The sequence below is a fragment of the Sabethes cyaneus genome, chromosome 2 (assembly GCF_943734655.1).
Source record: "Sabethes cyaneus chromosome 2, idSabCyanKW18_F2, whole genome shotgun sequence".
NCBI lineage: Eukaryota > Metazoa > Arthropoda > Insecta > Diptera > Culicidae > Sabethes > Sabethes cyaneus.
In genome coordinates this window covers 127,302,444-127,320,487 of record NC_071354.1, presented here as the reverse complement: position 1 = coordinate 127,320,487, position 18,044 = coordinate 127,302,444, and the positions used below count along the sequence as shown (strand labels likewise).

The 18,044-nt window shown below is 36.3% G+C and overlaps 1 protein-coding gene across 1 annotated transcript in view; it reads right to left on the bottom strand.

Moving 5' to 3' along the window:
* LOC128735972 (uncharacterized) overlaps positions 1 to 18,044 on the bottom strand; it is a 245,100-nt gene that overhangs the window by 170,114 nt on the left and 56,942 nt on the right. Inside the window, exon 7 of the mRNA XM_053830455.1 lies at positions 6,115 to 6,380. Within this exon, the coding sequence (XP_053686430.1) occupies positions 6,115 to 6,380 (266 nt within the window). The remainder of the gene's footprint in view (positions 1 to 6,114; positions 6,381 to 18,044) is intronic.

The window sequence follows — 18,044 nt, the reverse complement described above, 5'->3', positions numbered from 1 at the left end:
TGTTCATCAAGCGGTTGACGAGAGCGATCGGGTAATTGTTTTTAGCCAAATACTCACGCACCGTTTTCTTCTTCTCTGCTAGCGGTTTGCATGTTGATAAGCGAAAAACTCGACTTATGAAACCGCTGGCCGTGTTAAGCTTCTGTGTTAGTGGATGTAACGAAAGATAATTTAAAATTCGTCCCGAAGAAACGGATTTCATGTACCAGTCGGTGACGATTTTTTGTTCCTCGGTTCTTATTAGAATCATATCTAAATAGGGCAAACGGTTTTCGTTTTCAACTTCGCACGTGAACTGAATGTGCGAGTTGTACGCGTTGAGAGCGTTCTCAACATGTTCGATTTTGTTTAGGGGAACAGCGGCTATCAAATCGTCCACATATTTTTTAACAAATGGAATGGGAATATCGATCATCTTCAGCACATTGTCTAGTAGCGTTTCCATTACGAGGTCAGCAAGTGCCGGGGAGAGAAGATTCCCCATTGCAGTGCCTGCCAATTGCCGAAAGTACATGCCACGGAAGACGAAATAACTGGAGGAGAGATTAAATTCGATCAGTTTTATAAACAAGTCTATGTTTTTGATCGTTGTATTTTTCTCAATTGAACTCCAATTATTTCGCACCGCTTCAATTACCAAGTGTCTTGGTATACACGTAAACAAGCTAACGACATCGAATGACACCAGTACATATTCTGGTGGTAAGCTTACATTGTTTATGAATGAGCAAAATTCATATGAATTTCGAACATTGTATTTGTTCTGATCTATCGATTGTCGTAGTATGTTCGCCAGATATTTAGAGAGATCATAAGTTGGGCAATTAAGGCGGAACCGAAAGTGGCTCACGTTATTGTGTTAGTGCGACAAACACTGTACTGTACATCTCATGTGTTCGTTAAAATCCTAAACGTTTATTTGAATATTGCATTAGTATTGGTAATATATGTCAAATAGCGGTGCTTGCAAACATAAACAGCTGATTCGCAGCCAACCGCACTGACTACAAACATCCCGAAAAAGGGTTTGTTTTCTTTATGAAGGCATTCCGATTCAATCAAAATTAACAGCAGCAACTGAATAATGCATAGGATCACTAGGATGTTTAATTAATCCGCTTGCATCGGATTGCGTTTTTGATTCCTGCGTTTGCGTTTTGTTTGTTTACGTCACTCTAAGCTCATCGATGCGGTGAAAGTTGAAAGCTCTTTAAAAGCTCATTGATGTGACGAAAGTTTGATACTGTGTTGCTGCTTTTTCGGAAATCGCTAGTTCAACGAAATATGTGCGTAACCAAATATCTATTAACTAATTCTAAATTATACATTGGTCACTTTTATGAACACGTAATGATCGATATGTTCAGTTAAATTTATTTTCCATTAGTAATTATGTTTTGCTGAGCATTTATTGATACATAGCAGATCGATAAATTGAATTACAAGTTTTAGGAAATTATAACAGCGCTGGCAGCACTGATTACGTGGCCAAAGCGTGCTCTGCCAATACAGATGCATTTTTAAGGCGCAAAACAATACATGCTTCGAATGGTAGCCATTTATCCAGCCATCTTTGAGCCACTTTCGGTTTCCCCTTAATGCATGATAGTATGACTCTGAGAGGGCTACCCGGCTTGTGTATTTTGGGTAGACCATAAATTCTGGGACAAGTAGCGTGATACGTGATCAACCTAGACTTGGTTTGTTGGTCGATCATTTTCTGATCGTACAGAGAATTCACCAGCTGGTTGTTTTTCGTTTGAATTTTGCTCGTGAGATCTGTATCGATCCGTTCGTATGTATTAACGTCGTCAACAAGGGATTGCATTTTAGACTCATATTCGTTTCTATTCATTATAACTGTTTTGTTTCCCTTGTCGGCCGGTAAAATACATACGTCCGGATTGTCGCGTACGAACCTGCTGCTAATATGATATGCTTCTGTCAGAAAACGATTGACTTGATCGGAATACGGGTTGATTAAACCGTTTTTTCTTTTGTATATATAATTTTGCATGACATTGGCAAGTTGGTTACGGTATGCTGCCTGTAATGTTTCGTCAGGTTCAAGTTTAATAATCGATTCTAAGTCTGCAATAATTTTGAAATAAGGAATTTCGCGATTATTCTCAAAGGGTAGAGCGAATTTTGAACCATAACCTAACAAAATCATCGTTTCGTTTGGAAGCGCTACATCCGTATTATTGCATATAAAAGCTTCGTTTACAGTGAAATTAATCGGGTTTTCAACTGATTTTCTGATTAATAACCGTTGAAACTTGTTTTCAGTTCTGCGTTTTGCTAAAAGTCCCTGTCTACGCAGGTAAGCTTCTTGAGATTGGAAAAAACTGGTGTAAATGTGCGAGGGGGTTACCTGTGTGATTTGATGTGCGTAGACGGTTATAGTGTAAGTTGGAATTTTAAGTTAGCCAATACAATAGTTAGTTTGTAAAAAATCCGTTTCCGTCCACTTTGTTATGCTTTCAGTATAGAGGGTTAAACAAAAATAACACTTTCATGTTCAAACACTTGACTAAGAAAACAATTATCAACGTTGTAAGTAATTATGTTTAATGATGAAGATTGTTTAAATAATTGTAATGTTTTATAACAATAGTTGCTCCGAAGATGAAGGCATAGTTCTTCGAAACGTCAGCTGAACGTAAAATAAAGTTTTCGTAAGAAACTCGAGACCGAAAAGCCACATCTTTTAATATTTTGGAAAACTTTCCTTTCCATTTATAGCGAATGTAGCGTGTTTTTCAACATTTTACAGGCATAATGGTTTTTAAATTTAGTCCTAATGCTGTTTAAACTCGTTTTAAACAACAAACTTGCTGTTTAAACAGCTGAAACTTTTTTAGACTCTGCAGTCTGTTTGTAAACAAGGGCGCCAGTATCTACCAGATGACGTCACCTTGATTTGGTCTATTACGAAATGTCAAAAATACTGTCCAAATATTACGAACACAGTAACACAGATTATACGGTTCACCAATACGGCTCGCATACTCTGTGAAAAAAATATCAATCAATCCTGCATAGAACAATACTAACGTGACTAGTAGGCCCTATTGTGATAATAGATACGATATTTTGATAAAATCATGCATTTTCCATTTTGGACTTATGGCCAACATTTTGCATCAAATATTAGCTGAAATATTTAGACGAGTTGAGGAATTTCGTTTAGACCTAGGACAGGACATGACACGTTGTATCGCAAAAGAGCCAATTTGCTGTCAAAAAAGAGCCAGCTTCCTGATTGGCTGACTTCATGCGTGCAACTGTAGAAACAAAAATTCACAAGGGAAGCGCAAAAGTGTTGCTGGAAACCACAGCAAACCCTGAAACAATCAAGTTTTTCACTTTACTAGGTTTTTAAGAGTTTGTATATCGTGGCGTGTTAACATAAAACCAAACTAAATCGAAATGTAAGTATTATTCGATCAGATTGGATCTATTTTTGTGTAATTAGTGATCAACTAGGACAAGTGGCTTCTATCATAAACTGCAGCTGCATTCTTGGAAACACTTTTCGCGTGCCGTAGTAAATTTTGAAAGGGAATCGCCAAAACAAAAACAAGAAGAAGAAGTCACTTGTCATGTCTAGAGTGACTATATACAGAGTGGCGACAATGTCAAAATTGGAATGATAATTATCTGTCAGTGTCATTCCAATCGAGCAGACAACCTATCCAACGCGTATGCAGGAAAGAGAAAGAAAAACCTAGGTTAAACCGCATTGCATACATTTGGGATGACTTGGCGCCACTCTGTATTTAGTCACTCTAGTCATGTCCTGTCCTAGGTTTAGACGAGATTTTGAATGACAAGTGCACTCAAAACAAAAAGTCGTCAAAGTTCTTACTTATTGGTAGAGTTTTAGACCAGAGCGTAGATGCCAGGTTTTGCTCGAACGATTGTTCGAACTTCTACTTCTGTTCTGTGGTACATGCCTAGTGGCACGGGCGCAGGCTTGAAGTAGGACTACGAATGTAGAGCAATTCGGCTCCCAATGCCTTAGCCGGTGATTTTTGTACGAAGTTCATATAACAAATTCTCCAGTTGCGCAGTAACGGAAGGTTTACTCGCGCTGTTGTATTTTGTACAACGCCTGTGAACCGTTCACTTTATCTTGGGAATCCAGCAATAAATAAAATTACTGTTTTCAGTAAAGTTGATCCGCAAACGAAGATTTTTAAATGGTGGAAAAAGTTCCATAAGTTTTTCACCAAGTGGCATTAGTAGTCGAGTGAATTCTGTTACGTTTTAGCATGCATATAATAAATCGGAGTTGGCGCAAGTAACGAAAGGTAAAGGATTGTGTTCAACTCTTCAGCTAATTTAAATGGTGGGCCTGAAAAGGTCCGTTTGTTAATCTCGAATTCTGAAATTTCTATCTCGTGGAGTCCATTGTCTACTTTCGTCCATCAGATAGGTTATTGGTGTGTGGATTAATGGTGGGAATACTGTTTATCGGACAAACGCTATTGGTAGGATCTGTAATCAAGATAGACTTTTATGTTTATGATGTTATGAGTGGCAAGCTTGCTGCTTGCCGATGTGTCTCCAACGAAAGCCGGTGAGCCAGTGTTGCCACATATTCATCTGTACTGGAAGGTAAAAAAATCTTTTTCATCTGTACTTTTGCTTTCAAAAATCTATACCAAAATCTGTACCACAAAGTTGGTTTGATACATAGGGAAACCTGGTTTGTTTGCTTTAAAAAATAGAAAAATCGCAAATTACTGATTTCTTTGATGATATTGGTACATTACCTTAAAGACAGACATGTTTTGTTTTGTTTGCATTCATGTCAAGAGGTGCTCCTCTATTGATTTCAAGTAACAAAACTGAAAGAAAAAAATTAGTTTTTGACACCCAAAAAAATCTGTACCCATCTGTACTTTATGACAAAAATCTGTAATCTGTACCGTACAGAATCTGTACCAAAAACTTCGGAAAAATCTGTACTTTTCCAGATAAATCTGTACATGTGGCAACATTGCGGTGAGCGACTGATGACGCGCACCGAGGCAAGGCAAACAATGTTTCAAATACAATCTTTAAAATTAAGCCACGGATGTGACTCGAAAACTGGCTGTCCGATGTGTCGCAAGCTAGCTGCTTGCCGATGTGTTTCCTACAAAGGAAGATTAACCCATAGCTCATCTCGTATATATTTCTGTCATCCGTGCTAGGGAAGCACTGACGTGGGAAGGCAAAAAAATGCAAATAATGGAATATTAAATATTCGACTCATATTTTCTCAATTATTAAACGTCTGTTAGGGAAACATGTAATCTACTGTGTTGTAATGGATTTTTTGAAAAATTTCCAATCATATGATACTAATATCTCTAGAATCTATTGACGGATGACTGAGTTATAAGCGTGCAAACTATAACCACTTTTCGTTACATGTTCCCTTTTCGTTTTTCTAAAGTGTACCCCAATATATAAATCAAAAAAGTAGTCCTACTTCAAAATAGAAGCCATGGTTTCATGAATTGGCGCTCGTAGGTTCGGACCCTGAGACACATCACAGGATGCCAGTCAATGCAAGTTAAAGATTCTACATGAATTTTCATGCCTCTATACCTCAGCCATTTGGGTGAGGTGGCGTATTCTTTCGCGATTTCTTCGTAGAATACATCACTGCGCAGAATTTGGAACATGAATAAAAAATCTGTGCCTAAATCTGCGCATTATTGCATCGCATTTTTCTAAGAAAATCAATGCATGCAATCACTCTTTTTGTCTAAAACGTGACTAAAACAAATTATTCTTTCTAATTATGCTGGCCTGGGTAATTTGATCATTGCAAAGAATTTAGATCATAAATTTATTAATTTTCTAGAAGGACAATCTTAGCGTTGGTGCTAACGACGATGTTTTCTGTCATATAAAATATTTTCAGTTTCACGTTAAATTATTTCGCTCTCAAATATTATGGCCCGTTTGTGAATAATGGCGTAATATTCAACAGACATTTATAAAACAATAACGCAATGATCATAGTCATGCACAATGTTAAAAAATACTTATATAAAGAAAAATGCGCAGAATTAGGAGCGGTGATGGTAGTTTATAATAGACACGTTTTTTTACCTGTAACAACAATATCGCCGCTTGGCCATACTATGGTATCCAAATGCACATTTTTTCCTGATATTAATCCTACGCGGCGCCATTTGGTTAAATTTTGGTTCATGTTTTCATTTTTTGGTATATCTCGACGCACATCTCGTGGAGCATCTAGTTTAAATGCGGGAACTAGATTAAGTATTTCAAAATGGGTTATCAAAGATTTCTCCACATAACCTGCCATAATCGGTTGGCCCTTCAGGCTTCTTGCAGCACTTTCTTGTAAATATCTGCAACGAAAAAAAATGTTACCAACGAAAGTCAGTTATCATCGTTATCGGTGGTGCGATGCACAAATTAAGTTACATGTCAAAATGTAAAGCAATAGATCAACTAAATAAATGTTAACAGCACAGAGAACAGATTAACAGGTAATTGATGAGAAGTGTGTAAAAGGTTTTTATGTAATCAACGGGTAATCCCTCGATGGAGCACCCCTCGAGCAGTAAGTGGCAAAATAAAACATGATGTCGCTGATGCGGATGCCATCGCCAGACTTGTTATTAACCAGGGGTTTGTAAATTGTAACCGTTTTTTCTGACGTTTCGGTCCGAGTGACGGCTAACGCTTTATTCAATGGAAATTCTAATTGCCGGCGAACTAGTTGAAGGATGCTCTCTTCAGTCCTATATGAGAAAGAGATAGCATGATTACATACCCTTGATTAGAGTGACTATATACAGAGTGGCGCCAAGTCATCCCAAATGTATGCAATGCGGTTTATCCTAGGTTTTTCTTTCTCTTTCCTGCATACGCGTTGGATAGGTTGTCTGCTCGATTGGAATGACACTGACAGATAATTATCATTCCAATTTTGACATTGTCGCCACTCTGTATATAGTCACTCTACCCTTGATATAAACACCATTCGGTGCGACACGGCTGCTATCCGTCCAGGTAGTATAATCAATATATATAGAATGCCAGTGTCGCTGGTGTTTCATGGATATTTTGGTGGCAAACATGTTGCTGGTTCGTGTCTTGGATACGGGAAGTACATTGTCAAATTGCCCAATATAAAATTTTCCTACCGACGAAATACCCCAAAACGACCAAATCGGGTGATTTATTCTACGTGATTTACGGAAAAGCAGAAGGATTTTTTATTGGGTTGCCTTTTTAGTTTGACAATCAAATTCCCGTTTCGAATCGATCACTCACACATATGCGCATATAGTGTAAATACGTAATTTTCAAATGTGTGATGTTTACCACGAGCACTGCAGCGACACTGGCATTCTATATATATTGATTCAACTGTCCAGATAGGCACCGCAACGGGTACTTTTAATAATAGGCGAATAAACGCGAAACTTATGTGGTCCATGCGACTCCTACATTTGACTGTCCGAACTAGGAAAATGATGATCAGTTAAAATTTTTCGCTGGACGGATATACAAACCAAGGTGAGTTAAAATAGGTGATCTAGTTTTCACAGTTTGTAGAACAGAAGTGCGCGGAACGATTGGTTAGCAACCATCGACGTTGTTTATACATTCAACAGTTTCCGCTTTGAAAATTTCGGTGATCGTCAAGGGTAACCCAGCGGGGGTGAAAAACAAATTTAAACACTACACTTGACTAACCTTGATACAAACAAAAACATTTTTTATTTAAATCTCAGTTAAATGAATATTACGAACATAAACTTGTCTGCAGCTGGTTAGAAATCTTATTTACTAGCTATCGCACTGGTGATTGCAAATGAAATGTGTATTTGGGACAAGAAAATTGAGGTCCGGATTTAGTTTAGGTATATGTGGTTATATTTATAGGTGCGGGACCGACAAATTTATCCAGATATAATCATGAAAGCAGTTTTAAGCAAAATTATAAATATATTTCATCCAAGACATGCTTAGTTAATGTCCTTATTGGTTTGTATTAAAATTTTAATAGTTTTAAATAAAATGCATACAAACAAAAATTATAGTAAGTAAATATGTTATTTTCTAACCCAACCATAACATTTGATAGATTCCAAAGCGCGTATTTTAAAAACAATTTTAAATTCACTTCGGATGATTTCAATTTTCTATGTGTTTTGACAGCTTGAAATAAAACTATCATCATTTTTACCGCGGCGCCAACTATTGTGCGCGCATTCCCTTACTGGACACGACGGTTGAAACAGTCGTGTTTCTGAACGGTCGTAAAAAGGGTCGTTTTTAGCTTTTGACAGATAAAATGTCAAATTGTGTCATCATCGCTGTTTCATTATTGGAACCAATCGAGCAAAGTAAATAAACCTAGGAATTACCGTTCTATCAGAAGAAACGAAATGAAATTCAGTATGAAATGAATTTGTATTTTCAACGCCGGTTTGCCGAAATTTCATAGTGAATAAAGCGTAGTTTATCCTTCATTATCCAAACAAGCAATAACAAAGCAATAACGTTCGTATTCGAAAACAATTTGTTTAATGCTTTTGTATGATTAACACGAAGTCACGATTAAGGTTGCGACAGAAACGCAATGAGCCTGTGTTGCAAGTTATGGCGATAAAACATTACGAACTGTGTTGCCAATTAAGTCATTTTTTTACCTTTGGGACGTTTGAAACAGTACCTGAACTCCCCTCGGAATCCATCGATCAAGTAGATGCACAATACTTGTCGAATGAAGCTTTTGTTCGCCTATAGAACTAAAAACATTCCATTAAGAAGACTGGCATCTCTTCCTTGCGCCCATACAAATGATAAGTAACAGAAGCAACACCGCACCCCTCCCGGCAAAAGTTGAAGCTTTGTATGCATGTATTGGTAAGAAAAAATGTGTGCGAGAGTGACAATGCATTGCATTCATGTTTGTGTGCATCCATATTCTAATTTACACACACATTCTAGTATGTATTGGCTCAACTTAAACTCGCCAGATAGCATTGTTTTTACTGTCTCTCGACTTTTGACGCAGTTTCCAGTCTTCTTGATGGAGTGTTTTTGATAAAACGCACTGCGGCGTTGCACAGTGGTTCCATTTGTTAGGACGGGCGGCCATAAATGGATTTTTCATGACAATGAAGTCCAGCATCATCAAAATGGACGAAAATAAGTCTCTTTTAACCAAAACACACGTCAAAGTTGTATGTCTATGATTTCGTTACAATTATTTCCATTTGGATGATTTAATACTTTTAACTTAGGAGCACTGTTACTAGACACTTTTTATTGTCATTCTCTAAATAAACTAACGTTACGTTTTTCTTTGTTTTGGCTTAAATGTAGTTCCAAAATACTTATTGTACTTATTTTTGATCAGTTTTGTATGTTTATTTTTGCTGCAACAAAAATTGCAAGCAATATAGTGATAGTATTTGAAATGCAAATGCGTCTATGTTATTTATCCAAGTATTTTACAAACTTCAATCTAAATATGTAATAGTTCCAACAATTCTTGAGCTAATTTTGGTTTGTTGGATTTGAAGAATAAGTTTAAACTTGCAATGAATGAATTTGAACTTAGCAATAATCATTGCAAAAGGTTTTGGTAACCAATTATAGCTTATTCCTTAAATTTTACCGTATCGATTGCGTACCCAGAGGACGAGTGCTACAAAATAGTTATACAACGTTCAAGTAATTTCAATTTTAAACCAATTGTTTCTAATCTCAGAGCATTTCAAGAATTTGTTCGCTGTATTGCCATCATTAGTTGTCTCAATTCCTCTTCTCAACTATCAAGCATGGCGCACTCACTTTGGCTCGACTTTGATTATTTAAGTGTACCGCTTCAGCCAAACAGAATTCGAAAAAGTGCGGAGGGCATTTATAGAGCTAGTTATCATCTACAATTTTTCTTTACAAGACTTTGTTGTATATTTTGTATTTACAATGCACAGTGGTCCAGCAGCGAAAATTAAGTGGAAAGTTTTTTGTGGTTCAAAATAGCTCCCCACAATGTTCAGCAAAGTTGTACAACTCTAATAGACAATTAATGCGAAATCAACGACTAAGTTTCAGTTTGGCTTGTGAACACATAATCCATAATAACTTTTTATAAGAAAGAGATAGAAGGATAACTTCTTCGTCAAAGTTGTAGCTAAAGATTATATAAGTAACTTTGCCAAAGACATAGTAGGCGTACTTCTAGGCGTTTCTAACTTACATGGTGTTTTATAAAAAGACCTCTCAAAAATCACTTTTTCGCTGATTTCTGCAAATGCAATGGTTTTATTGCATCATAATGTCTTGCAAAGTTGGTTATCTTATCAAAAGACATATTTTTGTAGAACATTGTATGTTGAAAACTCATACGTATAACGAGTTCTAACGTTTTTCCTGCGTTTTTTTAGTCTTTTTTGGAATAGAATATCTCAAAAAGGGGCAAACGAAAAAAATCAAATTTGGCCGTTTCTGAAAGCTTGGAGTTTTATCTCAAACATATGTGAAAATAAAAAACTGGTTTTTTCTCTAACTCGAGTAATTTCAGTTTAATTATTTCATGTTTGACCATTTTCTACTATGCAGTATTTTCTAATATCTTCTTGAACATGTAAATAGTAAAAAAGAAATTTGTCGTACCATGACACAATTTCTTCTGATTGCCACGTAAAATAGTCTTCGAACTCCGGATAAGTTAAGAGATCTAGTTTTTTGACCTTGTGCTAGTTTTCGAACCACTGCTGAAATATTCATCAAATAAGTTTTTATAACGGTAGTTTTTACAATTGTTTATTGTCAAGATATATGGACTTCGCCCGTCATCCAATCCATACATATATATATAAATTATACTACCAAATACAAAATAATATAAAATGCAGTGGTGTACATGAAATTGACCTCTCAGAAATAGTCAGAAAGTTTTTTCTTAATAGTATCAGACGACATGTTTAAGTTTAGTATGTTTCTAAAATTGTTCATTAGCTGCATACAGCGGCAGGCTGGTTCATTGCGCGCGTAGTTAGTTCGACGGTGGTTACAGTGAAGGGCCTTGGTCTCCACAGAACTACTGTACTCTGGTTAGCAGTTATCCTGGATTTCAAATAATCACTGTCGTATCGTCATCTCTGCGAATGGAGCTCAGCACTAGCTGTTTTTGATAAATATCTGTCTTACAATTTTCATTATTTTACAAATAGTCATGGAAATCTTCATTTGGATATATGCACATGAAATTTTATATTGATATTTCTGATTCTAGTCTAAAGTAATCTTTTAAATTGCTTTAGTGTCAGAAAGCTGAGAAGTCAAAATTAATGTCTTATACGTATTCAGGAACAGGAACATGACTATGATCGTAGTAAAAAAGGAGGAACATTTTCAAGCAAATCCTTTTAGAGTCCTGGAGTTTTTTTGTCAAAAGATTTGAGGGTAGCGTTACTGTTATTTTAAATTAGTATCTAAAATGTTCGTGAAAGTAATTCGGTAGTTTAGGAGATTATTTCCCATTCAATTCCATATTAGCTATATAATGTTAGTACACGGCGCAGATATTATTAAGGCCACGGCACAACTCATAGGGTTATGAAGCGAAGAGGTACAGGAAACGCGAAATAAATGTATTTGTAAGTTCAGGGAATTTCACGTCAGAAAATTTAACCGGATTGCTAATTTGGAGGATGTGTTCAAACGCCTCCTGCTGTCGTCCGATCCAGTCATTGCAATACAAAATCGTTCTTATTGTACACGTACTCTGGCTTCCACCAAGCGCAAACCAATTATTAATATAATAAATTATTATATTGCTAACAATAATAAAATATTTCGAAAACCAAACATTTATTGAATCTCTCAAATAAATGACTACGCTTTTTTCCAAATCAACGATATACTGATACAAGGTGGTTGAAGTTCGAAAAGGATCTATAGGTTTTTTTCTCTTTTACCTCTTTGCCTGTTTTGATATACTTACATGCTATTAAAAAATGGCATAAAACTAAAATAACAGTTAACAATATTACGTATGAAATAACCAATATTTTTTGCTTTTTTATTGAAAATAATTTTAAAACATTTTTGATGGTAGATTGAGCATATTTGCAAAATAATGAAAATTGAAAGATAGATATTTATCAAAAACAGCTGGTGCTGATAGAAAACTGATGTCATGTCTGGAGTTCGAAGACTATTTTACGTGACAAGCAGAAGAAATTGTGTCAAGATACGACAAATTTCTTTTTTACTATTGACATGTTGACTTTAATCGTCTTCAAGAAGATATTGGAAAATACTGCATTGTAGAAAATGGTCAAACATGAAATAATTAAATTGAAATTACTCGAGTTAGAGAAAAAACCAGTTTTTTATTTTCACATATGCTTGAGATAAAACTCCAAGCTTTCAGAAACGGCCAAGTTTGATTTTTTTCGTTTGCCCCTTTTTGAGATATTCTATTCCAAAAAAGACTAAAAAACACAGGGAAAGCGTTAGAACTCGTTATACGTATGAGTTTTCAACATACAATGTTCTACAAAAATATGTCTTTTGATAAGATAACCAACTTTGTAAAACATTATGATGCAATAAAACCACTGCATTTGAAGAAATCAGCGAAAAAGTGATTTTTGAGAGGTCTTGTTGTAAAACACCCTGTAAGTTAGAAACGCCTAAAAATACGCCTACTATGTCTTTGGCAAAGTTACTTATATAATCTTTAGCTACAACTTTGTCGAAGAAATTATTCTTCTATCTCTTTCTTATAAAAAGTTATTATGGATTATGTGTTTACAAGCCAAACTGGAACTTAGTCGTTGATTTCGCATCAATTGTCTTTTAGAGTTGGACAACTTTGCTGAACATCATAGGGAGCTATTATAAAACGCTTAGCCGCAAAAGTAAGTTTCCACTTAACTTTCGTTTCTGGACCACTGTGCAATGCTATACGGCTCCTATCCCGTTGGTAACCAGTGAACGTATATTTGGTTAGCAACACAGTAGCGGCATTGTAGCACTGTAAATACAAAAGATGCAGTAAAACTTTATTCTGCAATATTGTACACAATAACTAGCTTTACAAATTCCTCATACATTACTATATGATATTCTGCTTGACAGAGGCTGTATAGTAAAATGAATCAAAATTTGATCAAAGTCATCGTACCATGCCTCTCAACTATCAATCCTTAAGTCGAAGGTGCCAAACTCATTAGCAAGTATTAGCAGCTAAAACCTTCACAGGTTCATTTGTAAGACTTAAATGAATCAGTAGATAGTAATTTGATGATTAGATTCGGGTAGAATTAGAGTTAAAAACTAAAGTCAATTTGAATGTTTTAGATTCTCTGTAACTACAAAACTTCTTTTTAACTCACGCACAACAGTGAATTAAATACTAGTAAATATCTAGCTTGAATTGTAAGGAATAGCTGCTTTTCAAAGTTCCTTGGTGAAAACCAGCTGAAATTTGCTTTACGGTGACAATATACACAATCCAAAAACCACCTGCTTTTTAGGCTTATATTGAAAATGTCAAACACTATATCACATCTTACGCTCAAATGTAGACTGTCGCTCAAATATATTTGATGAAAGTGTTATTTTTGCCTTCTTGGGTTTATAATAGATCCGAAAAAATTTTAGAAACCGTAAAACAAAACAATTTTTTTTTCGATTATTGGCCTATGGCGGTACCACAGTGCGTTGCTGCATATTGGCACGCTCCCCGAAAATACAAAAACCCGATCGAAGTGCTTTGTCTTCGGCTAAGCACCGGTGCACCGTCCCAACGACGGCTTGCATGATTTCGTTCATTGCTTTCTTTCTTATTCGTTAATATTCGGTGTACGTGACTGAGTTGTCAGGACGTTCGGGCTCCGTTCTCTAGCCGTGCTTTAGCCGTGCTCTAGCAAGTGCCGGCTGGTGTAAGCTAGCACGGTTGCGCTCGCAAACTAAAAGAACCTATAGGTGAACAAAAGCTTCATTCGACAAGTAGTTGGTGCCGCGGTAAAAATAATGACAATTTTGTTTCAAGCTGTCAAAACACATGCAAAACTAAAATCATCAGAAGCGAATTTGAATTTTTTTTAAATACGCGCTTTGGAATCAATCAAATATTATGGTTGGGTTAGAAAATAACATATATACTTGCTATAATTTTTATTTGCCTGCATTTTATTTAAAACTATTAAAATTTTATTATATAATAAATACTAAATAAGGGCATTGATTCAGCATGCCTTGGATGAAACATTGTTATAATTTTGCTTAAAACCATTAAAATTACCTTAAACAGTTAAGTAGAATACTTTCATCCAGATATCTGGATCTAAATTTTTCGGTCCCGCACCTATAAACATAACCATACACACCTAAACTAAATTCGGATCACAATTTACTTGTTCTAAGTACACATTTCATTTGCAACCACCAGTGCGCTAGCTCGTAAATACGATTTCTAACCCGCTGCAGAAAATTTAATGTTCGCAATATTCATTTTTCTGAGATTTAAATAAAAAATGTTCTGATTTGTATATCCGTCCAGCGAAAAATTGTAACTGATCATCATTTTCCTAGTTCGGACAGCCAAATGTAGTAATGGGCTTAATTAGTTTTGCGTTTATTCGCCTATATAAATGCTGCGATACGGTAAAAACTTGTGAACGGTAGCGGGTGCCTTCCACAATGCCGTGTTTGTGCCATATCAACTGCTGCTGCTCAGTAAAAATTATCGAATTTTTGGCCCGAAGCAGCCCGGAGCGCACCGAACACGCGTGATAAAAAGAAAAATTCGGCACTGAGGTGCGGTATTACATTAGTTCAAACGAGAGCAGGCGAAATACACCCGAACCGGGAGCGTGTGACCTATGAACGGAGGGAAATGTTTTAGTACGGTTACCGGAGCGGTGCGTGCTTTCACAAGTCTGGCCATCGCTACTATGTAACTCCGACACAAAGTAATATACGTAAAGATTCATACATATTTTTTGATGCGTTTGGTAAACAATTCCTGGAGGGCGCCACCGGCAGATTTTACACACAAAATATCAATTACTTTCTTCGAGCCTGGTAGCCTGTTCTCTGTGTTAACAGTAAGGGCGCTGTTAAATTATGTATCATCTTGTAACCTCTTCCACAGGCGCGGATAGAGACCCTCCCAGAGATCTAATACTGCTGCCAAAAAGTCGAGTGACAATGGCAGTAAGAAGCATCCAAAGTTGCTACCAGATGAAAGCTAGGAATTAGCGGCAGTGAACCCTCTGAAGCGAAAGTAATGCCAGTGCCAGAAAAAAATAAGCTGGAAGAGGCAACAAATCTAGTAGATAAATTGTACTCGTTAAGCAGTACATGAAGGTGAAATTAGTCATCTCATCATCGATTCTGCAAATTTCAAAAGCAGTTTTTTGTTTGAAACAAAAATATATATATTCACTGCATTCTTCTTACCGATTTGAACACAGCGAGTATATTTTCATGAATAATATATTTTGTTTCAAACAAAAAACTGCTTTTGAAATTTGCAGAATCGATAACGACTAATTTCACCTTAAGCGATCCAATCTCGGGCACCATTTCAAAAGTCCAATGTGCAAATGAGAGATTCTCTTTGTGTCTCATCTCTTACGCTTATGTCGCTGATGCAAATGCACTTGAAAGTATTTGTTAAGCATGAAGCGGTTGCTGGTGTTATTGTCTAATTAATCTTTAAGAAAAATTGGGTTGAAATGCGTTTATGCCGCCGTAGGAAGCGTAAGAGAGGTGACGCAAAAAGAATCTCTCATTTGTACATTGAACCTTTTAATACGTTGCTCGTGCAATGTGCATTTGGACATCAGAAAGATGACGATAAGCCTTCGTTATACCATTAAAGCTGTGGATACTGGAGGTGGAGCAGCAAGAATTGGGTCCTAAAGGCCTATGTCGTTTTTAGCTTGAATCGATGAGGTTAGGGTTAGGAACACATATTTTGATATTCAATTTCATATTTTTAGGCTATTGCCGTTAAAAAACTTTTTTTTTTAATTTTGTAAAATTTTGAACAAAAATTAAACATTTTGGCAACCTTATATAGACAAACTATAGTTGTGCATGGTTGTGTCAAGCGACGTCTAGACAACACGAATTATAAAAAGAAACCATAGTATGTCTTGAAATGTCACGGAAAACTTTTTGTTTACCTTCACGTTCATGTGATAAGTGTATCAAAAAGTCAAAAGTTGCAAAAAGTCAGTTTTCGGATGCAACACCCGCCATCGAAATGCGACCATTTGGTTAGAAACGCACAGAAATTTTTGGTCAGCCGTTCGCCCTACTGCTGATTTACGTCGGAGTAGCAGAACATACCAATCTGATTGATTATACGGTGTCAGTTTCGGCTGGCGTTTTTTTTTTCATACTGTTCTGCGGGGTCAATTGTACCGAGATTATACTGTTGGCCATCAGTTTGACATCGTTTAGTCGTTCTTAGCGCAAACTAGATGTGGACAAAGTCTAGCACCGTGAATCTATGGATTGGAATACATTGCCCGAATCAAAACTTTTATCAGATAACTAGTACATATTTGATGTTCCACTTCCTCTTCCTCACGACCAGCAAAACGCAGACAAGCACAAGAGACAACTGCGAAGCTGTAACTGTCAAAACGATCAACTGCTCTAATGTCAAACCAGAGTTGCCAGTGACAAAAAGTTATCATTGTTGCCAGAAACGTGTTATTTTCGTTATGTCAAGGAAGATCTCTAATGTCAAGGGAGAATAAATTACAATATTTTTGTTTTTTAATTTTTAATGCTCTGCATCTTTTTAAAAAAGAAAAAACTATACTCTGGTAGTCATAATGGGAAGCTTTATCGTTCCTTCTAAAAAAATCATCTTTTTATCACAAATTTTAGGACCCAATTATTAAAACGGCACGACACGACCACGACCGCATAGGCGATGTAGGGCTACGTAAAGGCCAGCGCAGAATTGATACTTTATGATTGCGGTTGCGTAAATCTGACAGTTATTTCATACAATTTAACAGATTATCTGTCAGATTTACGCAACCGTAACCATAAAGTACCAGTTCTGTGCGGGTCTTAAGTCTCTTTATAGCGATAGTAGCATATATCCATGTAATAATACGATTCTTCAAGTACACCTGCTCAAGCTGTATGTAACATGTATCAAAGCACCCAGCTAGCACCGACTCATACGAAAATTATAGTAAATATCTCTTAACAAATTTGAAATCGTAACTAAAGCTTGATAAAGTGGGCTCAAGTTGATTTTTTATCGTATATAACCCTGCGCTACTCGCGCTGTTGTATTTTATACAACGCCTGTGAACCGTTAACTTTATGTCGGTATATCTCGGGATTCCTCCAATAAAAAAAAATTACTGTTTTCAGCAAAGTTGATCCGCAAACCAAAATCATCCAAACGGTGGAAAGAGTTTCATAAGTTTTTCACCAAGTGGCATTATTATTCGAGTGAAATATTGTAGGTTTTAGTATGTCTATAAATCGAAATTGGCGCGTGTAACGAAATGATAATGATAACAACCGACATACATACGATTTTCAGCACAAACTTGTTTTGCAGTACGAAGCGAGTCGCGCTTGATCGGATATTATCGCATATAAATACTTACATAGTTCAAATTATTTCTAATCAGCTATATCGCCTCCAAAATAGTACGAATATGCCAATTTTGCGCCGCAAATACGATTTATTAACATGTATATCTGTACGTAATGCTGCTTTTATCTTTTATATACATATGAAAATGCTAGCTGGGTAGTATCATTGTATACGTTTAATTTTCAATAGACTTCAGAGATTTTTCTATCAATTCCTTGGAACTATTTCGTAAGTGGATGGCGAAGTTGCGACCGATAATAGGGATAGCATGTATCAAAGTAGTACATACATTTTGCTACATGTAGCAAAGGTAGCGATTGCAGCGATCAGGAAATTTCGATTTCGACTACAGCCAACATTACCGCCGGCGTTTATAAAGCCCACTTGCTGT